General features: G+C 33.7%; 1 protein-coding gene and 1 pseudogene across 1 annotated transcript in view; both read right to left on the reverse strand.

The window, feature by feature from the left end:
- TAF2 (TATA-box binding protein associated factor 2) overlaps nucleotides 1–26,416 on the reverse strand; it is an 86,543-nt gene that overhangs the window by 17,926 nt on the left and 42,201 nt on the right. Inside the window, exons 11-22 of the mRNA XM_053558389.1 lie at nucleotides 26,193–26,328; nucleotides 24,770–24,924; nucleotides 23,976–24,090; nucleotides 23,476–23,585; nucleotides 22,116–22,181; nucleotides 20,434–20,686; nucleotides 18,863–19,003; nucleotides 15,811–15,921; nucleotides 11,585–11,778; nucleotides 9,486–9,625; nucleotides 5,990–6,059; nucleotides 3,714–3,823 (exon numbers count right to left, since the gene is read on the reverse strand). Of these exons, the coding sequence (XP_053414364.1) occupies nucleotides 3,714–3,823; nucleotides 5,990–6,059; nucleotides 9,486–9,625; nucleotides 11,585–11,778; nucleotides 15,811–15,921; nucleotides 18,863–19,003; nucleotides 20,434–20,686; nucleotides 22,116–22,181; nucleotides 23,476–23,585; nucleotides 23,976–24,090; nucleotides 24,770–24,924; nucleotides 26,193–26,328 (1,601 nt within the window). The remainder of the gene's footprint in view (nucleotides 1–3,713; nucleotides 3,824–5,989; nucleotides 6,060–9,485; nucleotides 9,626–11,584; nucleotides 11,779–15,810; nucleotides 15,922–18,862; nucleotides 19,004–20,433; nucleotides 20,687–22,115; nucleotides 22,182–23,475; nucleotides 23,586–23,975; nucleotides 24,091–24,769; nucleotides 24,925–26,192; nucleotides 26,329–26,416) is intronic.
- Nucleotides 25,446–25,579, reverse strand: LOC128564234 (uncharacterized; annotated as a pseudogene).

A 26,416-nucleotide genomic window follows, 5' to 3' on the forward strand; every position in this document is an offset into this window, starting at 1 on the left:
TATGATTTTTTTTAAAAAAACATGAATGTTATTCCTTAGTTCATCTGTCTCACTTTCAAGTTAATTTCAATTTTCTAAATTCTGTTTCTATGCATCCAAGCACAATTACTCTCTCTTACTGAAAAGTTTTTGAAACCAGTTGAGCAAACAAACTTTGATTCTTCAAAAGTATCTGGTCATCTTATAAAATGATCCTTTTTTTCACTGGCATGATACTCTCTCCTATATATTTTAAATGGGGTCAACAAATTTTACAATTATGCAAAGTCAACACAGTTCAAATTGCCTTTGAATAAGACAGAAACAAATAATATACAGTACCTCCATTGTTGACCACCTCCTTATATTCATCACCTTCTTAAGGTGAGCTACTTTTCACAGACCAAACATGTACCATACGTACATATTAGAACAGGAGGCCTAGTTCCTTATGTTGACTACGTCTGTATGTAGACCAGTTTGTTATAGCCTCCTAGGGTGGTCAACTTAACAGAGGTTCTAATCAATTTAAATCTCTATTATTCTTAACATGTGAATCAAGATAATGCTTATTTCAAGTAAAGAGATAATCCAGGAACCTCAACAAGAAGTGAATTGCTGGCAGAGTTCAGCAAGATTTGGGGACCTAGATGAAGGTCTAGCTTTGTTTGCTACTGATGAATTCTCACTACCAATTCTTAAAACAATAACCATTGTTATTAGGAATACAGCAAAAAATTCTACTAACAAAATACTATTTAAAAATGTTTATTTCAAGGGCTGCACCTGTAGCTAGCTCAATGGGTAGGGCACCAGCCACATACACCCAGTCTGGTGGGTTCGAACCTGGCCCAGGCCTGCCAAACAACAATGACAACTACAACAAAAAAATAGCCAGGTGTTATGGTGGACACCTGTAGTCCCAGCTACTTGGGAAACTGAGGCAAGAGAATTGTTTGAGCACAGGAGTTTGAGGTTGCTGTGAGCTGTGATGCCACAGCACTCTACCTGAGGGCAACACAGTGAGACTCTATCTCAAAAAAAAAAAAAAAAGTTAAAAATAAAATGTTTATTTCAAGTATAATTATGTGTAAAACACACAAACATATACACACAATTATCTTTTTCCTAGATGCCAAATATGGCCAAATCTTAATAGTGATGATGTAACAGAATTACGTAATATTTTCCTCTATTTTTTCAGATAAACTCTGAGATATGATTATATTACTTTTCTCATTAAAAAACTTTTTTTTGTTATTGTAGTTGTAGCTGTTATTCATTGTTGTTTAGCTGGGCCAGGCCGGGTTAGAACCTGCCAGCCTCAGCACATGTGGCCAGCACTGTAACCACTGTGCTATGGGAGCCGAGCTTAAAAAGTCAATAAAGGCTCGGGACCTGTAGCTCAAGAGGCTAAGGTGCTAGCTACATACACCAGAGCTGGCAGGTTCGAATCTAGCCCAGGCCTGCCAAACAGCAATGACTGCTACAACCAAAAAATGGCTGGGCGTTGTGGCGGGCACCTGTAGTCCCAGCTACTTGGGAGGCGGAGGTAGAAGAATCGCTTGAGCCCAGGAGTTGGAGGTTGCTGTGAGCTGTGAGGCCACAGCACTCTACCCAGGGCGACAGTTTGAAGCTCTGTCTCAAAAAAAAAAAAAAAAAAGTATATAAAAAAGGAATTTCTTAGATCAGATTCATTCACATATCCCAAAGGTTAAGGTTTGGAAGGGGAATTACAATTCTCTGTAGGCCATCTTCCTAATGTCCAATGTTCTACAAAAAAAATTTTTAAAAATACTTCCCAATGATTACTGCCATTTTCACTGTTCATACCACTCTCAGTTTTTATAATGCTAAAAATCTAATCAATGAGTTGTATGGCCCACAGATCTCACAGGTTTAGATTACTGACATAGAGAATTCTAAACCAAAGTAGCAACTGTACTACATTGTGCACTATCAAAGTTAAACACATCAGAGCTTGAATCTGTATGATCAAACCCTTCCAATGAGCTTCAAATATTTTACAGAATTGTCCAATTAACCTTGAGCACATATTCATTTTGTCTAAAAAAAATCTTCCATAGAAGGTAAGAAAACAATTCTTAGTACTTCACTCATTTGTTATTTGTCACAGTTAAGAGATCACATATTCTTGCTACAAATTCCTTAATACTGTGTTCATCCTTTAGACCAGCGGTTCTCAACCCGTGGGTCACAACCCACAGGAACTGTATTAAAAGCTCATGGCATTAGGAAGGTTGAGAACCACTGCTCTAGACCTAAATAAAGGAATTAATAATATCTTTTAAGGTAATCAGAGGTAGCAAAATATAAAACATGTAAATACCAGCAATCCCTTCTAGGGATTAGGGAGAATATTAGAAAAACAATTTGGCAATATCTTACCATAAATTGGTTTATGCATTTTCTGAAGACCTTAAGGACATGGGCCATACTATTTTCAATTTTATTATATTTCACCAAAATATCTACTATGGCGCCTTTACTTGGAAGTAATGCACTACTATGAAACTCAAAAATAAAAGTTATATAACAACTTAGCACTTTGATATTAGTGAACTAAATAATAAAATAAAAGAATAGGAACTCGATATTAAATTGTGAGTCAATTAAGCAGCCACTAATGACATGGGCATGGCCAGTTATTTTCCAACATTTTAGAAAGAAAATAAAGTGACATACTCCAAACTTGTAAGTATTTGAATGAATACCCAGTGCTCTCCCCCCATCCATCTGTAATAGCTCTGTTTATTTTTCAGCAAAATGTATTTCAGCCTAGCTTTGTATTGAATCTTTAAACCAAAACCAGTATTACAATTTCAACTTATTAGAGACACAGGGTAAATTTTTTTAAATATACATGTGTGACATGTCTAAACATCCAGTTAAGTAAAAATGGAATGACTTACATAAAAGGAAATACAAATAACTAAAATATATGAGAAGCATAATGATAATATCATCACTATGCTAGTATAACTTTTTGAGTATAAAGTTTGAGGCACGGTGCTTTACAAATACTAACTCATGTAATTATCAGTTTGCAGAAGTAGATATAATTATCACCTGTATTTTATAAATCAAAAAACTTTACACAAGTCACATAATGAGTAAATAACTAAGTCAACCCTTAGCAAACTGGTTCTAGAGCTAGCATTCCTAAGCACTGTTATCCTGCCTCTTGACCCCACTCAAATAGTGTAAATTAAAAACTATGATGAAAGTCCATGATCTCCAAGGTAAGAACAAGAAACAGTGTGTATTTAAAAAAAAAAAAATACAAGCTATATCTTATTCTATACATACTATATGACCCTGGGAGGATATACAAGAAATTAGTTACCTCTGGGAAAGGCCAGTAGGTGGCTATGGAAAAGAGGTCAGAAGATTTATTTTTCAATCCTTTGTGACTTTCTGTCATAAAAATAATAATACTTTTCACGGTCATGTTTATAGCCAGCCCTTCAATCATTTGACACTTTAACATAATTAACATTTTTGTTTTCTCAACCACCTGTGGAGCAAAGTGAGTATATCCTTAAATGTTATCACAGCCACCACTGTGAAGGTGTAACATGCTACTTAAGAAAAAAAAAAAAAAAGACAAAAACTTTTAACTTTAGTTCTTAAATGCTACCAAATTGAAAACCTGCTGTAAAATAGAAATACTCTAACAATAAAAATAATTGTTTTAATCACTGCTCTCTCACCAGAATTCATAAGTTTCCAAAGTTGATCTACCAGGGCTTCATTGCATAAGGGAGAATCCATGTTCTTAGTAAATGGTGGGTTCTTAGTCAACATGTTTAGAATCTTATGCCTGAAAGATTAAAAAAAAATTAAATTGTTGCTGAGCCTTTGATGACTGATGCTATGCGTAGGAGATATCATAAAGTATTTAAAAATTATCTGTAATTCTTCCTTCCTATTTTATCATTCTCTCACTTAGGTCTAGTTTTATGTTTAGCTTGACTTTATTTCAAAAGATACTACATTATACCCTAAATATCTGCTACTTATTTATTCACTAAAAAATTCTGGTGGATTTGTTTACTCTAAAATCATTTTATGGTGCAATAAAATCTTCTAAAACCTGACTCAATCTTTTCTTTCCATTTTCTAAAATGAACCATTCTACTCTGCTGTCTTAAAATGGAACAACAACAACAACAAAAGAACACATATAGAAGTCTACATTTGAGTTAACAAAATGAATATAAACTTCATATTGAAGTATCTTTGTAAAGCATGGAAATGTACAGAAGCATTTCAAATATGGAGATTGCAAAAAGGCTTTCTCAAAATAAGCTGAGGTTGAGAAAAGTTAAGAGAAGTATCCTTACACAGGGTAACTGTTAATCTTTATTACTGAGAGTTTTTGTCTCATATGATGAGAAGCTATAGGAACATGTTATGAAAATAGGGCAATGTGATGAAACCAAAATTTGAAAAATGAAAAATCTGATGCTATAAGTGTAAGACACTATAAAAACAGCATAGAGAAAGGAAAGAAGATAGGCACGGCAGGAGTGTAGGTAACCAAGTTTAAGAAATTCAAACCTTAAGAGTAATTGTAGTAGTGGATACAGGTGTTGAAAAAAGAAACTTGAGTTGCAACTCTTATGGAGGTTAGCAAAACTTCAAAGAAAGAAAATTGGCGAAATTTTTAAATGTAATAATTGTTGGTAGTAAGACATTAAATTGGTCTTATAATTGAGAAGGAGATGGCGGAAAAGTGGAACTACTTTACTGTTAAGTCATTTAACCCCTTTTGGCTGCAATCAGTAAAACTAAAACGTGAATTTTGTTAACATCCTTTAGTACTTTGAAACTTAAGACTGAAAAAGTTTAGATAATAAAAAAAAATTTTACAAGGAAATATACATAGTAACTACAGATTCAAGAGAATACTAAAAAGAGATAAGACAAAACTCTATGCTTAATTTTAAAAATCGTCAGTTTTAATCCTATCTGAATATATTATAAATGTACTTTGTAAAAGAAAGCATCAGAAATGAAGGAAATAACTAAAAAGGGATACAAAATGAATTTAGTCACTACATCAGGATTTTTTTTTTTTTTTGAGACAAAGTCTCACCTTGTCGCCCTCAGTAGAGCACTGTGACGTCACAGCTCACAGCAACCTCCAGCTCTTGGGCTTAAGCAATTCTCTCGCTTCAGCCTTCCGAGTAGCTGGGACTGCAAGCTCCCACAACAACACCCAGCTACTTTTTTGTTGCAGTTTGGCCGGAGCTGGGTTTGATCCCTCCACCCTTGGTATATGGGACCGGCACCCTACGCACTGAGCCACAGGTGCCGCCCACTACATCAGGATTTGAATTCTATTTTCCTCTTTTTCTAAATTTTTAATGTTACCTTCTCTAAAAATTCTAAGTCTAATGAAAACTGAAACTTTGTATGAGATAAAAAAGAACAAATGAGATGTCCCAAAATACTGCTTATTTTTAAAATAGTAAAATGAATCAACAGAGAGGTTTTATGATTTAAGAGATATAAGGTATCCTCCACATATAGTACAAACTATTACATAATGTTTTCTCCAACTTGCAATAGAAATCATACTTGGGATTACAATGTATGAACTTTTTCAAATATATTTTGAAAATTTCTTTCCCCACGGAGGGAGGAGGGTGGGACCTTGGTGTGTGTCACACTTTATGGGGGCAAGACATGATTGCAAGAGGGACTTTACCTAACAATTGCAATCAGTGTAACCTGGCTTACTGAACCCTCAATGAATCCCCAACAATAAAAAAAAAAAAGCTAAAAAAAAAAAAAAATTTCTTTCCCCCCAAAGAGAACATTTCTTTCCAAAGACAAATCAAATTAAAAAATAAAAAAGGATATAAATAAAAGCATAACATATTCTCCTATTCTTAAAAATCATAAACAATTATTCCGTGTATAATCTCAAGTTATTTAATTCACTTTAGGACTTACAATATATTATAGTATATAAACTAACCTTACATAGGGCACAGGGTCATTCTGAATCATATTAAGTAGCCATTGCAGTTCTTCATAACTCCTGTCCACTGAAAATAAAATATATATATATATATATATATTTGTTGTTAATTATAACAAATTAAATAACAAGTGACACTGGGAGTTTACAATTGATATTTAGGACTCTGCTTTGGTTGAATTTTCAAGTTAGGCTATAGGCAAGCTCTTGTATTTAATTTCCTGACCCTTTAAATCACAGTGACAGCTCTGAAACAATAATGTAAAATATAAAAATGGGAGGGAATCCAAAGTTAAGAATTCATTTCTAAGAATGGTAGGGAACCCAATTCTTAGTAAAAGAATTAGACTTGAATATTCTTCCTCTCAATTTATAAGATTTCCAAACACCAAAAATCACTTCGTCCAGTGCAGCAACCCTTTTCGACCCTGCCTGTTCTCTTTTCTTAAAAGCATACTTTCACTTTCAATCTTTCAATTAAAAAGCCACTTTGCTTGGCTTACAAGGTACATCCTGAATTCTCTTCCCAAAGATCACCAAGAACATGGAAAAACCTCCACTTGGAAGCCAATAACAATAGTACTATGTGCATAATTTTTACATCATTAAATATCTCAAACCAATGGCAAATGCAACATAAAAACTTATAATTTATTATGAGCCCTAAATTAGAGATAACTGGACAAAATTTCTGTAAATAAAATTGTGTTTCTAGATGTTTAAATTGTGACACCCACTCAACTGTTTTTGCTCAAATGCTTTCTTCCATTTAAGATTAAAGAGCTGTCTTAACTTTCCAGCATAATACAAAAGGCAATTACAAAAATAGTATTATGCATATAATTCACATAAAATGACTAAAATAGCTATTTTCATTCACCTTTTCAACAAGTTTTGCTTTTACTATTTGAAATGTTTTGTCTTCAGTATTTTATCCCCAATATTTTTCATTTCTTCCATTTTCTAATTTGAATATTTAAACAAAATTTAACACAACGTAAAGTCTGGATTCATAGCTCACAATTAAATATCAATCAATTAAATTATGCCTATCAATTAGCAATCTTTTGGAAATCATATTATTTCATTTCAGGTAGTACTAATTCATGAAATTTTCTTCATATTTATGAGACACTGAATACCATTCATATATATTAGGAAAGAAGTTGAAAACACTAGCATATTTGGTAGATCTCAAAACTTCTAGATTTCATGAATTGGTAAGACCCTGAAGCAAAAATGGAAACAAAAAAATTACACTATTTTTTTCTTGCCAAGAAATTCATTTAACAATAACAACAGAACCACTATTTTCACAATTATTTCTTACAAGCAAGGCTATTTTAACCTCCAATAAAAAAGAACAAATGACAGTCCTTTCAGAACTTAGGGCAGTAACATATACATATTATACTGTTAGTACTCTTTCTTTACTTTCTGAGTGTAAACAAGAAACAAAAATTGTAAACAATTTTTACTAAAATTTGTAGATAATTACCAAGATTAGAGTAGACGTTCTTCTACTTAACATTTTTAAGTAAACCAGTATCTACTAAAGAACATCCCTCACCTCGTCCTTTCTTTTCCAAAGTCAGACAAGAAGTGTAGCATGCTTTAACTCAGTGGTTCTCAACCTTTCTAACGCTGCGACCCTATAATACAGTTCCTCATGTTGTGGTGACCCCCCCCAACCATAAAATTATTTTCATTGCTACTTCACAACTGTAATTTTGCTACTGTAATGAATCGTAATGTAAATATCTGATATGCAGGATGTATTTAGGTGACCCCTGTGAAAGGGTTGTTTGACTCCCAAAGGGGTCACGACCCACAGGTTGAGAACCACTGCTTTAACTTATTTACGCTTCTCATATTTTATTGCTTTCATCTGGAATTTTAGATGTAGAGTATATTTACATATTCCTTCTACTTGCATGCTGTTTCTAAAAAAATTACTTTTTATATGTGCGCTAAACTTAATGCACCAATTTAACAAATTGTTCATTTCATATTTTTGCCAATCTTGACTCACATCCAGGTCAGCTGAAAATTGTGTCTGGGAGTTATGTTCTATTTTCTCAAAGTAAATTTATTTCAGGTTAATGTGAGGGTAGAAAAAACCAGGTCAAAATGTTTGATTTTGTTAGGACATAACCTCCTGCGGTTATGTCCCCCACGCAAAAGGTGTGCCAAATACTCCACCCTGTGCCCATTCAGTGATAAGCACCTAACCTCCCTCCTACAACGTGAATTGAAATGAGATTTTCTCCTATGTGGGTTAGCATCAGATCATTTACTGGCTTCCTATTAGTATTGAGTACACTGAATAACTGCTTTTTCATTCTTGTGGTATTTTACTAAGAAGAATGTGTTTCAATTCCAACCAGGATATTACAAAAGACGTGAAGTCATCATCTTTCTTAATGGCCAAATCGTATTCCATGGTATGCACATACCACAATTTGTTAATCCATTCCTGAGTTGATAAGCATTTAGGTTGTTTCCATATCTTGGTGACTGTAAATTGAGCTGTGATAAACAACCTACTGGGATTTGTGTTTTTAAGAATGATATACAGGATATGTAGTTATAATCCCACCAGGCTACATGAGCAACAACTTAGAAAGGTAGAGAGTCTTGGATCATAATTTCCCCCTAAATACTAATAGCCATTTATTTGCTCACTGTCTTGTCTCTTCATATTCAGAAGAATTCAGAGGCCACACCTTTACCTTGTATGATAACTTGGTTCTGATGTTCCAAAACTCACACATTTCTCCTTAACCTTAAAAATTAAAGTTTCATCAGATCTACCCTAGGTCAGCTCCACTCATACCCTTTCAAAGTATGCTATTATTTCTTAGATTACTGCTTTCTTCCACCTGCTCTATTCTTTGTGACCTTTTTTTTCTTTCTTTACATTTTCATCTCTTTATCATTCTCTTCTGAATTTCTGAAAACGTGGTGAGTATGTATTTGCATATGGGTCCTCTTACCCAGTTTTTGGCTTTACTTATGTGTTTTCCACCTCATGAAGCCTTGTCTAATTACTGAAGTTTCTACTTATGTTTGTTACCCTTCTTTCACAAACACAAATTTTTACACAAGTATTAGATGATTTCCTTAATCCTTCTTAAAAATTTCCCCAAATCTTCCCCTATTTCTAAAAATAATATGCAATTAAAGATACAAGATGATACACTGACTTCTTAGAAAGCCCAAAAATATCTGTAATTTTATTCTTTTCCTTCATTTTTTATTACATGAATTCTACATTTCCCAAAAATTTGTTCTAAATTGGTGAATCGAGAATTTAAAATACTAGGAAAATCCCAATAAATAAAATACATACTAGGAAAACTCCAATAACCAAGACTGGCTTTAAGAGTAAATAATTCTTTCTAAAATGGAAAATCCCAATAACCAAGACTGGCTTTAAGAGTAAATAATTCTCTCTAAAATAATATGAGCATCTTAATTTCTAAACTATTACCTTTAGTATAATCAACGACTGCTTCCAAAGCTGCTATCCTAATGTCCACAAAGTGGCCATATTCAGCATAAGATTTAAAAAGAGCTGGATCACTTGGTACATGCCCATTCTTCTGAAGCACCCGAATAGCTCTCAAACAACTAGGGGAAAAAATTTATTTAAATTAATTACTTTCATTAAGGCATTATGAATCAAATTTGTTTAACAGGTATTAGAGATTCATCTGTGGCAATTAATTTAAAAGCTGATGTGAGTTGAATCTACCTTCAATTTTGTAATAGTCATGCACCACATAAAGACTTCTCAGTCAGTGATGGACTGTGTATACAATGGTGGTCATCCAGTAAGCTAAAGTTCATTCATTACAGAAAAATTTAGTGCAGCCCAAGTGTGTTTATAAAGTCTATAGTAGTATATAGTAATGTCCTAGGCCTATACACTGACACTACTCACTCACTACAGTAGCTCCCAGTCTTGCAAGCTCCATTTAAGGCAAATGCCCTATACAGATATATCATTTTTAATCTTTAATTTTTACTGTACCTTTCTTATGTTCAGATATATTTAAATACACAGATACTTAACCAATGCATTACAATTGCCAACAGTATTCAGTACAATAACATCCTGTACAGGTTTATATCCTAGGAACAAAGGCTATCCAGGCATGTAGCAGGATGTATCATCTAGGTTTGGGCTAGTATACCCAATGATATTCACACAATGAAATCACTTAACTCAATTCTCAGAACATATGCTTGACTACTTTAAATTTTTGCGATCATGATAAAAGTTCAAAATTAATTAAATATCTAAATCCTATTAAAACAAATTTTAAGATTCTAAGTTTCAAGTATCATTGTAATTGGAATGCTCTTCAGAAAAAAGTACTTAGCATAAAATATAATTTAAATAAAATATTTTCTCTAAATGTTTTAGTAATATATTCACTATATTGACCAGTGGTTCTCAACCTGCGGGTCATGACCCCTTTGGACTATATTAAAGGGTTGTGGCATTAGGAAGGTTGAGAACCACTGATATAGATGGAAGGTTAAAACTATTTATGTTTGAATCAGTAATCAACTTTTAGCAAACTCCTAAAGAAAGAAATAGAACTTTTTGATAGCCATATACAAAGAAGATGATAGAAGTAAAAAGTCTTTTTAAAAGAAAGTTAAGGCTCAGTGCCCATAGCACAGTGGTTACAGCGCCAGCCACATACATCAAGAGTGGCAGGTTCAAACCCGACCCAGACCAGCTAAACAACTGCAACAAAAAAATAGCCGGGCCTTGTGGCAGGTACCTGTAGTCCCAGCTACCTGGGAGGCTGAGGCAAGAGAATCACTTAAACCCAAGAGTTTGAGGTCGCTGTGAGCTGTAACACCACTGTACTCTACTAAGGGCGACATAGACTCTGCCTCAAAAAAAAAATAAAAAAATAAAAATAAATAAATAAATAAAAGAAAGCTAAGAAGAAAAATGTTTATACTATATTTAATGAAATAAAAGAATAGGCAGACATCAGAAATAATGCTTATAAAGAATTTCTGATGACATGAGAAAGTATTTATAATACAAACAGAATTCAAAAATAATACATACAATATAATCTCAAGTAATTAAATATTTATATCGTTATAGAGGGAAAAAAGTTTAGAAAGGTATTTTCCAAATAGTAATAATTTCTCTGTGCTTGGAAGATCAGAGAGAATTTTAGTTTTCTCTTTTACTTTACCGTATTTCCCAATTTTCCATGAGAATAATTTTTTTTTTTTTTTTAAAGACAGTTCACTTTGTTACCCTAGGGTAGCATGCCATGGTGTCATAGCTCACAGCAACCTCAAACTCTCAGGCTCAAGAGATCCTCTTGCCTCAGCCTCCCAAGTAACTGGGACTATGGGTGCCCACCACAACGCCCAGCTATTTTTAGAGACAGGGTCTCGCTCTTGCTCAGGCTGGTCTAGAACTCCTGAGCTCAGGCAATCCACCTGCTTTCACCTCCCAGAGTGCTAGAATTACAAGCGTAAGCCACCAAGCCAGGCTGAGAATAAATTTCTTTTGTAGTTATAAAGAAAAAATAAAAAATTTAATCATACCTAACAGTGATGGTATGTCTATAACTTGGAAGAAGTTTTTCCATATTCAAAAACCTGGTGATTTCTTCAAGAATAAGTCGCACATCAGGATTTAAATTATCCAAAGTTCTAACTTCATTATTTACACTGACGGCAGGTGTAACAGAGTTGGCCAGGGCATCGATCATTTCTGCACGATAATAGTTATCTGAAAACTAAGCCAAAGAATAATTAAGAAAAAAATAACAAAATTCATTCTTCTGGTCAAAATTAATGAAATAAAGTGTAACTTAAAAATATAATCTATCTGAAAATACAAGCAAGTTCACACTACTAACTATTCAATGCTGTCCTTGGCATAGAGTCACTTTGGAAAATAGAGTGAAAGAGATTCACTAACCAGTGACATATTACTGAGTATATGCCAGTACTCTTTCAGTAAACTAAAAGCAGACTGCAGCCCACAAATCCTGCTGTGACAAAGCTTCAAACCAGCTATTTAATGCTCTAATACAAAACCCACATCCAAGGATCACAAGATATTTGAAGAAAGCATCATCATAAAAAATATAGAGACCAGAACAAACAGAAAAAAAGGCAACTTGGAAGAAATAGAGAATTCAAGGCAAAGAAAATCATAGATGACAAAAACCAGTTCAAAACTATTTTGAATATTGTCTAAGAAATAACCAATTAAGGTGTGTCTTCCAGTAGCCTAACATCATTTTAAAAAGAAAGAAACATGCAGAGAATAGAATCCAACTTAATTGAAATATAAAATAAAAAAATACTCTCCCAAAATTTTGAGCAAAAAGAGATAGAAAACAGAAGGAAAAGCATAAGGAAATTGAAGGGCTAGTACAGGAAACATAACTATGAATAGTAGGAGTCCTGCCAAAGAAGCAGACACAATTGAGAAGGAAACTGTTAAAAACCAAAATCTAAATCCATATCCCTGTTAATTCCCAGAAAAGCAGTTTATTAAAAGGTAATCTGGATGTGGCTTGATTTAACTCCGCAAACTAGATGCCCTGGCCTGGGAATATGAACACAGAAAAAAGTGAATGAGTTCTATTAGTCATTTTAAAAATATTTTGTGCTCACACCAACTGCAAGGCAACTGGAAGAGGAATACCTGTCCGTTTTTGACTTTCATTGTGGAGACAGAACCTCACATAAACATAGTAATGTGGAGTCTCTAAACAATTTTGGTTCAGATACAGGGCAGGAAAAACCATAAGGCACAAAACAAACAAAACCAAAGGAAAATACCCCAAAAAGGTTTACTATGTATAATGTTTTGCTTTCAGACCACTCCAATGACTGAAAAATTAAGCACTGTAACTCCAGAGAATGATCATGCTTTTCTTGCTTTTGCCATGCTAATTTTATTTCAACACAGTTGCGTTTATCAACATTTTCTTTCACAGTATCTGAGCTTTCTTTCACACCATTCAGAGATTATTCAAATCATGTCTATAGGTTTTCTTCAAAGACTTTTATAATTTGTTATCTCCAATAACTACTTTACCAACAACATTAGAGCCCCCTTTTTCATATCTAAACATTCAGATAAGAGAATGGATTCAGAAATGAACAATGAGAGGCAGACCTGAGTAGGGAAACCAAAACATTTAATTTTTACCCCCAGACCACATCCAGTTCTTACAGAAACTGTTAACAATGATTGAAAGAACTTGGTTATCTGTCACCCCCAGGTTACAAGAGACAAAGTGAAGAAGTAATTTGTGGAACACAACCAAGGAGGGTCACTTAGTACAGCAAAAACTTCCGTTTTTCCACCCTCCCCACAAATCAATATACTGCAGGAAAAAATAATGAATGTTTTTAATGACAATCCTTTGGTATCAATTTTGCACACCTTGTTTAAGATTGTAGAGAAATTTCACACACATAAATGAGGCCTGTATGCAAAGTATCCAGCCATTGTTAATAAAATGAAAAGTTTGCTTGACACTGATGTAACCTAATAGCCAATGAGAGTGGACTGGGGCCGGGCATGGTGGCTCATGCCTATAATCCTAGCACTCTGAGAAGGCGAAGTGGGTAGATTGCCTGAGCTCACGAATTCAAGACCAGCCTGAGCAAAAGTAAGACCCGTCTCCATTAAGAAAAAAAAGGAAAATGGACTGGAATGTGCATGTATGAACAATGATGACTTCTCTGTACTAGTCAGTGGGTGCTAGGAGCTGTTGAAAGAGCAGGTATACTGTGTGGCTGTCACATTCAAAATGACTGAGTAGAACAACAAATCTGCATCAAATTTTGTGTTGAGCTTTAACATTCCTCTGTGGAAACTATTCGGATGATTCAGAAGGCTTTGGGGGATCATGCAACGAGGACGTTGCAAATAAAAGTGTGACATGAATTCTTCAAAGGCCAAGAATCTGTTCAAAGTGATCAATGTCCTGGAGTGCCTCAAACACGCAGAACACCTGAGAATGCTGGAAGTGAACTGGCCGCCCTTAATAGACAGACACCAGCAGCTGACAGGGCGGGAGCTAAAACTGGTCGCCCTTAACAGAGACCACCATCTGACAGTGTGAGAGCTAGAAGCGATCTAGGGATTCCAAAAACTAGTGTCCAGGATTTTGATGCAGGCTCTTGGCATGAAACGTGATGGAAAAATGAATTCTGTGCTACCAATGAACCCTTGGCAGGAAACCAAGGGCAGAGCTGCACAACTGGACACATTCTATAGGCCATGTGCCTTGTTTGTTACTTGCTGGAGGAAATATACCAAGTTTGTACTCCAAACTGCTACTAAAGTAGAAGAAACATCATGCTGTATTTGCTAATGACTACCTCCAAACAGCTACCAATGAACCACATTGCCATAACTGGAGATTAATTGTAGGTCGATGGCTATGACCCAGAAACCAAAGCCCAGTTGTCTCAATGGAAGTTGCCAGGTTCTCCATACCCAAAGACAATCCGGTAATATATATGAACAAGAAAAGATGAATATAAGTCACATTTGAGCACCTCTTATAACTGTCAAAGTCACATGTGACTTGGTATTACAAATTTAATAGTTTTTTTGCTTTGTCAAAATATGTATACCTTCTTTTGCACCCTCTCTCTATACAAAGTATACAGTAAGCTGGCCTAGAAAGTTTACAGATAGGGTAGAGAAGAAGTTCTCAGAATCATTCAAAGGAGTGTTTTACACACACACACCCCTGAATATATCTTCTGATTCGGTAAGCTTCCATAGATTTAATACATAAGACAGAACTGAGAACCATGGACAATAAGAGGGTAAACTGAACTACCTTTCCAATTTCATCAATTCTTATAATTCTATATCTTTGTGGAAGAAAAACATTCAAAGTGAAATAAAAGCACAAGAAATAATGTTACAAAACAATAAAATTAATTAAAATAAAAAATGTAGAAAACGCACTTATAGTACCAAGAATATATGCAAATATTACACCATTTACATGAGGGGCATAAATATCTGTAGACTTTGGTATGAGAGGGGTCCTGGAATGAATCCTTCATGGACACTGACAAACAACTATCCCAGGAAATTGTGTGTACTTCTGTTGTGTAGCAACTACCACATGTGACTATTAACTGTTTACTTGTCTGATTGCCCTACGAGGCTGCATCCGTGTGGGTCCAGAATTAGACTATTATACAGTAGTTGTTCAGTAAATATTTAATGAATAAATGAAATTCCTGAAGACATCAACCATCTTTCCTTTCTATTTAACATGGTACACTACCTAGCATAGCATATATTCTCAAAAACATTTAATGATTGTTAGACTGGTAACAAGAAAGATGAGATAACTTTCAAAGCATGGCACTAATAACTATTTGCTAAATAAATGAATAAAAACATACAATGATTAAAAAAAAGAAAGAAAGACCAAATTCATGAATGAACAAGTTAATCTCAATTGGGAACTATCTTCTAAGCATCATTTGGTAAAATAAAAATAAAATTGTTTTGTGAGACTTAACCAAGAGAAATGTTAGCTGGATCCCCCAAATCTGATAGACTACTATCTCCACACTATAAGAGGCCTAGGAACATTTAAAAGCCAATTTATCTCGGTTTTTATCTACTGATTATCTTAAAAAATCATGTTTGTATGCCTCTCTCTTTAGAAGTTTCCAGTACCACGGACTCAACAGTGATTTTATAGATTAAATATATCTTTAAAAACAAAATATAACTGGGTAGTCTTATAATATTAAGAAAAATACCTTACCTTATTTTTCCTGTTGTCATTGTACTTGATTAAATCTAAAATAAATGTTAACACTTCTTTGGGACAAAGGTTATGAACATCTCTTAATAAAGCCATTGCAACTGGCATAGTCTACAAAAAAAAAAAAAAAAAAAGAGAGAGAGAGTCTTACTTTAAGCACATAACCCAACTCTTCCATTTTCCTACAATCCATTGAACTATACAGATAAAAAAGTTACTTTGTGGTTAACATAGGTATCTAGACAGAGTGTTATGCCCCTATGCCCCACCCTCTCCTACTGAAAATATGTTGTCTCAAAGCGTCTAACAAAAGAAAAGAGCTGGGCAGAAAACCAAGGGCAGAGCTGCAAGACTGGACTCATTCTGCAGGCCATGTGCCTAGGTTCTCATCTGCTAGAGGAAATATACCAAGTGTGTAATCAAACTGTATAAATCCACTTCAGTATAGATATAATGGAAAGGGTATGAATTTTAGCTGTAGAAGACTATTATTCAACTCAGGTCCCTACAACCTACTAAACCAGATGTGGTTAGCTAGTTGCTTACTTAGTAGAAGCCTCACTTCCTAACAACCAGCTTTAGGATTAAATGATACAGTAGCTGGAGTCATGTGGCATATGGTAGAGCATTATCATTAGTTTTAGAACATGCTGATTCTCCTACCACCCAATCCTCAACCCAAGGAGAAATGGTAAATTATCTGAAATCTACCTAACTTTTCTCTTTCCTAATTTTCAGAGGTAACTTTTCAAAGGAAGTAGAAACATGACTCAAATATAGTGGTAACTATCAGTAAAACAAAGCTAACTAAATTCGGGCGGCGCCTGTGGCTCAGTGAGTAGGGCGCCGGCCCCATATGCCGAGGGTGGCGGGTTCAAACCCAGCCCCGGCCAAACTGCAACAAAAAAATAGCCGGGCGTTGTGGCGGGCGCCTGTAGTCCCAGCTGCTTGGGAGGCTGAGGCAAGAGAATCGCGTAAGCCCAAGAGTTAGAGGTTGCTGTGAGCCGTGTGACGCCACGGCACTCTACCCGAGGGCCGTACAGTGAGACTCTGTCTCTACAAAAAAAAAAAAAAAGAAAAAAAAAGCTAACTAAATTCTAGGCAGAACTACAGATGAGTAGAAACCTTAGTCCTTAGCACATGAGGAAATAAGGACTATTCCCTCTTCTTACTCAACTATACCCTCTAAATTGGAGGTCTGAAAGGAGAAATGATGACTCATCCGCTTGCCTAAAGAAACAGAGGAAATAGAAGCAACAGTAGTCAATGTTATGCTGTAAGAACTGTAAGAAAGGCTCTTTTCCATAGAAATATGAGTCCTATGCCAGTTCTGCCCTAAGGACTTAAGTTTGATTTAGGTACCAATCCTCCCTCTCTCTTTCCTGCCCACTAGAAGTATTATACAAAAGGGGAATTGGTCTACAAAGATTGACTTTGTAGCTTTTTTGACTGCAACTTACAGGAAAAAACACACGTTATAACTCACATAACACACACACACACTTCACAATTTGTACAAACTAAAAAATAAAATCTAAAAAGCCTTATATTTATCCTCATCACCAATGAAGCACTGAAATACTGCCTATTTTGTCTTCTTTTATTTAAAAAAATAAACAAAAACTTCTAAATAGATTTCATGACCCACTCACTAATGGTTCACAATTCCAATGTTGAAACACTGATCTAATGTTTATGGAAGCACAATGGCATAATGAAAGAGATGTATTAGGTAGACACAGAAATTAACTTGTTTCCCTATCATAAATAGTGAAAGTGCAACACAGAGCTGAGCAAAACATTTCAGTACTATCTAATGTTCAGTTCTTAAAAATAAAACAGGATACCACAGACTTCTTTGATCACACTGATACTACCTTTCCCCCAAACCTGGATCATCCTAAATTTGTTCTGCTGATAAATTTACTATAAATATATCATCACTGCCACTCTCAACAGGCATCCAGGATCTGCTGCTAGGCAATCCTTTTACTTTTTCCTCTAGCATACAGAAATTTCAGCTTGCCTAGAAATTCCCTCAACGTCTTTTACCTTTTCACTTGTTTTTAATTTGCATTCTACCTAAAAAAAAGCTATGTTCTTATCTTTTCTAAAATGTACTTCCTTACTGTACCTAACACCTTCAGAACTTGGTCCATCTTCTCTGTTTTATATTTACTTTCTCCCATTTGACTATTTTCTCTCTCCCTCTTCACTGGCTCTTTTCTCTGCACCAAGTTCCTTACTCCTCTGTACAAAGCTAAACAAACCCAGAATGTCCTTTTGTCAGCCATGCTGTATTCTCAAAATAGATCCCTTGCACACATTCCTCAACTAAAATCATAAAAGAATATGCTTCATTAGTTTTCTCTACTTCAACTTCACTGTTTCTTTCTAGTTCAATCTAGTTAATCTGATTTCTGCCATCATAACTATATTGCTCAACAACTATACAAATGATTTCCAAATTGCCCAAATGCTAACCAGCCTATCATTCCCATATCCTTCCCTACAACAGTGACACTAACCATTCCACATCACTACTTTCTAAATTACCATCCACAGAAAACTTACCAGGTAGTAAGTAAAGTATAAAACACATTATACACTTAATCTTACTTAATTTTAAAAAAGATAAATTTTATAATTGAGTAAACTGAGGCTTATAAGGTTAAAAAACTTGTCCATGTGCAAACTGCTAGTGAGTAACAGAGCTGGGACAAAACTAGAGCTCTATGGGTTCAGATTAGCTGTTGACATTCTGTAAGGATTGTCATCAGAAGGGCTTACTCACCGCTCATACCCCCACATAATCAACCAAAAAGGCAAATTAACTATTTCTATTCACTTTAGTACTATTTTGAACAGTGAATTACATGTATATAAATCATAAAAATCAATAAACTATCACTTTAAGTTTTGGGAAAAATTCTCCATGCCAAAAAAAAGAACAAAGACAAAGAAAGTAAACACACCTATTAATTAAAATAGTCTTCAAGTTAAACTGAGATATATAAAAACAACCATGAGAAAATTAGAAAGTAAACTGTACCTTCTGTAGAAAGTAACTTTGAAAGCTCATAAAGTTGTTTGTTTTCACAATGTTTGGACAAGTTTTACAACAAAACATTCTAGTAAAGAGTGATTTCATGGCTGGTGGTCCTGTCCATGTGCTCACCATAGAATTTGCAATCTGCAAATCATTAGAAAATGAAATAATTTCCATTACTGTCAATAAATATATTTTTAAATAAACAAAATAGCTTTTAAAGTTATTGATAGTATAACTAGATTAGTTGTCAATAATTTCAATTCTCAGAAATTTAATAAAATTTACTGTTTTATCACCATTTTTAAGAAAATATACGAACTCCCCTGACAAAAAAAATTAGGTATATTTATAATTATTTTCTACAAGTTAATTTCTAAATTATAGTATTTTATGTTTTAAGAAAATGTATGCAAAATACTTTTATTTTGCATAAGTTTGTCTTTATTCCTTTAGGCAGATATAACTCTAAAGTTTTAAATTTACCAAATAGAAACATCACCATGAAATTTAAAGAAGGTTTTTCAATCTACCTAATTGAAAAACAAGCCAAATGCAGTGCTGCTATTTAAGGCTTTACAAAAAAAAAAAAAAAACAGAAAAAAGAAAAAAAAAATCCACATGTTGTAATCAATATTTTTAGAGAATATAAAAACCATGCCTAGAAAGAAATTATGATTAACTTTTTAAACAACATATTCTACAACTTTATGGATCTGCTGAAATCTTAGTATGCAAGAATCACAAATGTCTTTAGAGAAGCAACAAAATTATATTCAGAGCAGATGATTACTGAAGAAAATCACTGTTTTTCCTAAGAACACAGGACTTTAACTACTCATTTGTTATCATTAAAAATAAAACGAATCTAAACAAATACAACTTGCTGAAATATAAAGACAAATAATTTAGCAGTAATTAAATATAAAGACAAATAAATTAGCAGTAAGAATCAGTAAATGGGAATGAATCTATTATCGAGATGCTTTCCAAACACCTGGAAAACGTAATTTCTGGCCAAAATTTTGTCTGCATTTTTCTGGTTTTCATTTGTTCTACCTCCAGATTTTTTTGCATGTAAAGAAAAATACTGAGTTTTCTTAATAAATTAACTTTTCTAGAATATTAAATATAGAGCCTATCATTTTAAATTATTTACCACTAATACTGATTATTAAGCCCAAATTAATGTAAAATAATTACCACAGTGGTATAATTAAGACTTACTGATCTCATGTACTATAATGTAAAATATCAGTCAAACCAAGGATCTTTTTTACCAAATATATTCTTTGCTTTACAAATGAGGTTGGCAAATCAATAAAATGGTGAAAATTTTCCTTGGTTTTAAAATCTGACTTCTCAATTTGACAATTAGTACATTGTTGTGCATATCTTTTTTCAGGTCAAAAAATGTTTAAGACAGTCCTGTTAAATGCATTTGGCAAATGCTTTCAAAGAATCAGCTACCAAGTAAACTTAAAGACTATGTGAATTTTATTTCATTCTGAGAGGTTTTGAAAAAAAAATATATAGTAGTCATCTTGTTCCCTATCTGCTATATATAATCTCACCTTTGCAAGGCAGAAGCAAGCTGACATTCTTACTCGGTAGAAACACTGCTCTTGTTCTAAAATATCAGTGAGTGCAAGCCGAGATGCTGGAGTAGGGAATTTTTCCAAGGCCAAAATGGATTCCTGCTGTGCAACAACATCCCTCTCATAGCGGAGCTGATATTGCCACATAAAATCAGCTTGCTCAAATTCTACCTTCCTCAATACTGACATATCTGGGTCTATCCTTATCCACAGCAAAGGGGAATCAGCACTGAAAGAAAATAAAATTTTCTTATTTTAATTTTTAAAACTTATATAAAGTCTACTAAGTTTATAGGAAAAAAACAAACCATTTGTTAACAGGGTTTTCTTTTAGACATAGTAGTCAAGACTACCCAAAATTTCACTGCATTCACTTTTTTAAACTGCACTGACAAATTCCTCATTGTGTTTAATGTAGTTCACCTTTCTCACAGTGTCTAATCTACAACTATTTTGGTATAACTATTTTGCTTCAGGGATATGAAAATAGTTGTCACAAAGGAGACCGAATCTTTCATTTTTCATCTGAAAATACTATTTTTGAGATTGTGATTTGTAATGTGAAAAAAGAGTAAGACAAATTTCTTCACTTAATTTATGATAACCTAACAGTAATTCCCTTTAATGGAAATCAATTTCTGACTAAAAGACAAACATTTATTTTACTAAAATAATTTGTTTAGCTGACTTTTAACACTTCTTTAAAATGCTAGACTGATGATCATCATTTTCAAACAGGAAGTTATGAAATCATTATTTGGAGGCACATCACAAATTCATCCTCATGTACTTCTCAAAATAACAAACATAGTTTTAAAAATTTAGTCTATATCAACACTTTCATCAAAATAATACTACCTGTGATATTAATGCAACTCAACAAATACCACTGGATGGTGACTATCGATATAATACTTATGGTTATATTTAAATATTAAAATTAACACTTATCTTGAAAGGCAAAATCAGTGAACATAACCTATGTATAAGTATAAACAGTAGTGATAATTTGGCAATCAAATTAGTAAATAATAATAGATGTTTTATAAAAAATATACAGACACAGAATGGATGGGTAAAATAGGTATTACTTTAAAAAATAAAAAACACTAAAAACAACCCCACTGTCAATCAACAAATATTACCACATAAAATTTAGAATAACATTTTTAAAATTGCTTTGCAAACACAGGGAGCCTCAAAGTACCCTGGAGTCCTATTCCCAAGACAAATAGAATCAGTATCACCTGGGAACTCAGGAGACAAATGCAAATTATCAGGCTCCCTTAGATTAGTACTAGATCAGAAAGGGTATTTTAACATCTCCAAGAGATTTGCATGCATGTTGTAGTTTGAGAAGCTCTGTTCCTGGCCACCAAGAGAGAACAAGAAAGCTGCCTTGTGAGGACTGTGCCTACCACCACAACCATCATGCATTTCCCCTTAATTTCTCTTAGGCCAAGGCAGACGTATTTCAATCTTTGATTAGTTATGATTTTATGTAAAATTTGCTTTTACCATAGGATTTCTGTTTACTTTAAGAAGTTTTAAAAGCATTCATTTGGACAACAATTATATCCTTTTAGATATGACTAATAAACGAGACAAATGAAAATGCAGAAAACACTGCAGTCTTAAATTTAATGTAACTAACTTACTCCATTGCGGAAAGATCCATATCAACTTCTTCTCCATTCATCAGTGGGATTTTTTTCTTTTTATTCCTATATTTAAGGAAAAGTGAGTTTAAAAAATTAGTGATTTTCAATTCTAAATGGAGATTAAGGACAGCTAAAGTTCACAAAAAGGATTTGGGAGGGCAGGAGGGTGGGTATGGAATAAAAACGTATCTATTAGGTAAAATGAACACTGCTCTGGTGATAAGCCCACCAAAGCCCTGACTTAAGCATTATATGAGATACCCTTGTAATGAAAGTGATTAGAGTAATAAAACATCTTACGAGTATTAAGATATAGAACTAATGAATAAGCACAAAATTTAAGAGAAGCAAAAACAAAAGCAACTGTTCCTATGTAAATTACTCCCACATCACAAAACCTAGTGAATAACACACGAAAAACTAAGGGAAGGGCAAACAAAAATAGGAACAAAAAACAAAGTGCTCCCATGTTCCTCACACCAAAGAATATTCAAATGACACCCTATTACTGTAGAGAAAAAAGGCCTGAGGGTAGCAATCACATGTTCTTAATTTCCAAGGTGGATAGGACAAAAAGAAATAGGGATTTCACTCTGAATTAAGAATTTTCTCAGAGTAAGAATAATTACAGAAAGATTTCAGAATCAAGTTCTCTGAAAGCTTTCAAAATTAATAGAACTTCTGTCTGAGATGAACTAAACAAAGCCATCAATATAAAACTTCTGTTCCTAAAATGCTGATATTCCTCCAGGAAAGAAAAGAAATGTTCTCCTTTCATTACTCTGAGTACCAACTAACTGCTGAGTTAAATAAGTGGTAAAGGAAAAAATATAATAAATAAAAGGTGAATTGTTTGGAAATTTTGGGAGTGGCTATTTCCACTGAAAGAGATCAAGAATGTTCTGTAGAGGCATATTGCTATAAAGAAAAAGGAAAAGGAGACATAGTAAACAAGATGTAGGGCTTTTTCTACATATTCAGCTCTTCCATCATCATTTTTCTAATATTTCCCATAGATCTTATTCCAAAAAAACTAAAAAAAAAAAATGAACCTAAGTTGAATCTAAGCTATACGTCTTAAATTTTTCCTGGCTCCAAAAACTCTAACTCACCCTCTCCCTTCCTATAAAATAAGGATTCTCAAACAATAAGGCAGTTTTATAACTCTAAAGACAAAATGTCACCAAAAACAGAAAGCAAGCAAGAATGTCCGACAACACTAACTTGAAGTAAAATGGAGAAAAAAAGATACTAGGTAACAGGCTTTTTACCTAAAAAATTGGGCATGCAACAAAATTTTTATTTCAGCATCTTAATCTGTAGGACTTTCAGTTTACAGTTATGATTTAATGCCTACCTTCTGCTTTTGGAATGGCAGGGTATATCATGTTTAAGGCTGTTTTCTTCAATTTGCAATGTATGATTGAAGGATCCATCTAACTCCTGCACTGTCACTTTAAGTGGTCCCTTCAAAGAAAAAAAAATACTGTTAAAAGGTATGACAGAAATTTACCAATATGCATGCTTATGTGTGCAGATAGATATATATCAATATATAAAACAGTATTACATAAAATGTATACTTGGGAACAGAGATAGGCAAATGGTGCCAAAGAAAGGAAGAATGGGGAGAATAGGAACAAAGACTAAAAAAATTTAAGGGCAAACTTAAAATTGGGAGACCCTAAGTCCTCTGAAATCTTTACTTGTACCTCCTCCTTCCTTCACTGACAAAGTCAGTGTTTTATGAATTCATTCTCATTATGAAACATCTAATTAGTAACCCCCCCCAAGCCATTCCTATACTGCAACTGGGGAGACAGCATTGCCAAAGGCCATTTCTTAAAGAACATTTACCACATATTTCTGAGTTCCAGGAGATGTATAATCTTGTTTTATTTCCAATTCTAAGACATTTCGTTTCCTATTAAATGCAAAACTTCCATAAAATTTTACCACTCCACTCTGGTCTCTGAAGAATTGTAAAGGAAATTTTACATACTGAAATAAATTATGTACTAAACAAAATAAGTTATTCATTATAGTACAGTATTAATAATTTTGAGATGCATTCCTACCAGTTCAAAGTTTGAAAGCATATTTTACTGTAAACCAGGTGGCAAAGTATTCAGAATTCTTGTGAAAAATGCTTCCCCAGATTTAAATAAAATTTCTGAAATTCTGAAAAATTTGTGTTTTTAAAGTAGCAAAACCATTACACTGGGTTATTAATATAGTAGTGTTTTGAAATGGAAAATGCAAGCAAAATTCCAAGTTACTACTCAAGTTGTGCCAACCTCTGACCACATTTAAAAGCCACCAGAAAACTGCATTTCACAAGTAATCCTACAGGCTTGCCTGGTGGATTATTTACCTCGCCCACCATCAAACCTATTTCTTTACCCACATGCTAAGAAGTAGTTTAAAACACAGTATGCAGAACTTTACGATTACAAACATATATGTATGTGTAACTCAATGTTTAGTAGTCATCTTGGAGAAAATGATTCGCAGTTCATGACTATTTCTACTATGAAAATATCAACAGTTCATACTTCCTCTGACACCCCCCAAAGCCCTTTTCTATCTTCTCCTTACACGAACATGCTATTCCCTTCGCCACTTTGTTGAATTGCTATTGAAAAGGATACACCCACTGCTTTATTAAAGGCTGGATGTCTTTGCCAGAGACATTTGAAATGGATTTCAAAAATCCAGATGTGGAAACCAACATCTGACTCCACATATGTGACTGGAACTTCTGTGATGAAGCAGTACTAGCCAGACTTAGCAGTTTATTGAAAACCTATTAGGATAAAAGTGTCATTTAGTAAATTCACATTAACATCACTTTGAATTGTGTATTATACCCACTTTGCACTATAACTTTATTACAGTCAACATGAGAAGACAAAAATTTCATAAATTATTATATAGATGCTCTAGTTAAAAGAATCCCAGCAATACTTAACACGCAAAGGTTTAAATAGAATATAAAACTATTCTTTATATAAACATTAATGTTAAAAATGTACTAGACAAAGAATACTGTGTTTATTAAGAATTATAATAACAACATTAGGATTTATACCACTCCCAAAATTTGAGTGGCTCTCTATGGACCATCTTTCATTAATGTTTCTTTTCTACAAACACAAGGTAAAGGACCGAAGACTAAAAAAATTTAAGGGCAAACTTAAAATGCTTTTTTACAAGGAGTTAATTATTTTTTTACCTACCTCTAAGAATGTTATCAATGAAAAAAGTGGCTAAACATTTATAATACATCTCAAGATATTCCACTAACTCAATTATTAGATCTCAACTAGTCATTCCAAAATTTGCTTAAAATACATGGCAAAATTAAGCAATAGTAAAAATAAACATCTTTTAAATTGGTTTGCTTTTTTCTACTGAAAACATTTCTACACTTGATCTTAGCCAAAAGGCCGAGAAGCGATCTACTGAAAACATTTCTAAATGACATTTCATCCTTAATGTAATATAGAATGTAAAATCATATGTATAAATTAGTTTTACTTTCATCTCCACATTCTAATTTTATCTTCATAATGATCATGTGCTAAGTGGATCAGGTATTGATACCCATTCTACATCTCAGGAAAAACAAATAAAAAGCAAAGGTTACTGCTGGATGTGGTGGGTCACACCTGTAATCCCAGTAATTTAGGAGGCAGAGGTGAAAGGATTACTTGAGGCCAGGATTTCAAGACCAGCAACATACTGAGACACCATCTCTATAAAAAATAAAAATATTATCTAGGTATAGTAGTGGGCACTCGTGGTCCTAACTACTCAGAAAGCTGAGGAAGGAGAATGGCCTGAGCCCAGGAGTTTGAGGTTGCAGTGGGCTATGATCTAGCCATTGCACTCCAGCCTAGGCAGGAGACAGACCTTGCCTCTATAAAAAAGAAAAAAAACCCCAAAACTCCATTACTCCTAGTAGGCAAATAAAACCACAAACTCAGATGCTTCCTAGTCTATACAACAGCATTCAGATTATACTCATATAAAATAGATCTTTACCACTGTTCAGTTAACTTTAACACTTACTTGTAGCATAAATTCCATACTGATCCTATTTTCAATCAGTCTCATCACAAGGTGAGCTTTACACTGAAACATAGTGTAGTATTCCCAAGAAAGTGTATGTGGATGCTTTATTGAAAAATGTAGATGGGAAGCTGGACTAAAAAAAAAAGTAAGCAGACTTATTTAATAAGAAATTTAAATACTAAACAAACAATAAATTATGGCTATATCAAGACAATTGATCA

This window comes from Nycticebus coucang, chromosome 13 (assembly GCF_027406575.1).
Source record: "Nycticebus coucang isolate mNycCou1 chromosome 13, mNycCou1.pri, whole genome shotgun sequence".
In the NCBI taxonomy this organism is placed as follows: Eukaryota; Metazoa; Chordata; class Mammalia; order Primates; family Lorisidae; genus Nycticebus; species Nycticebus coucang.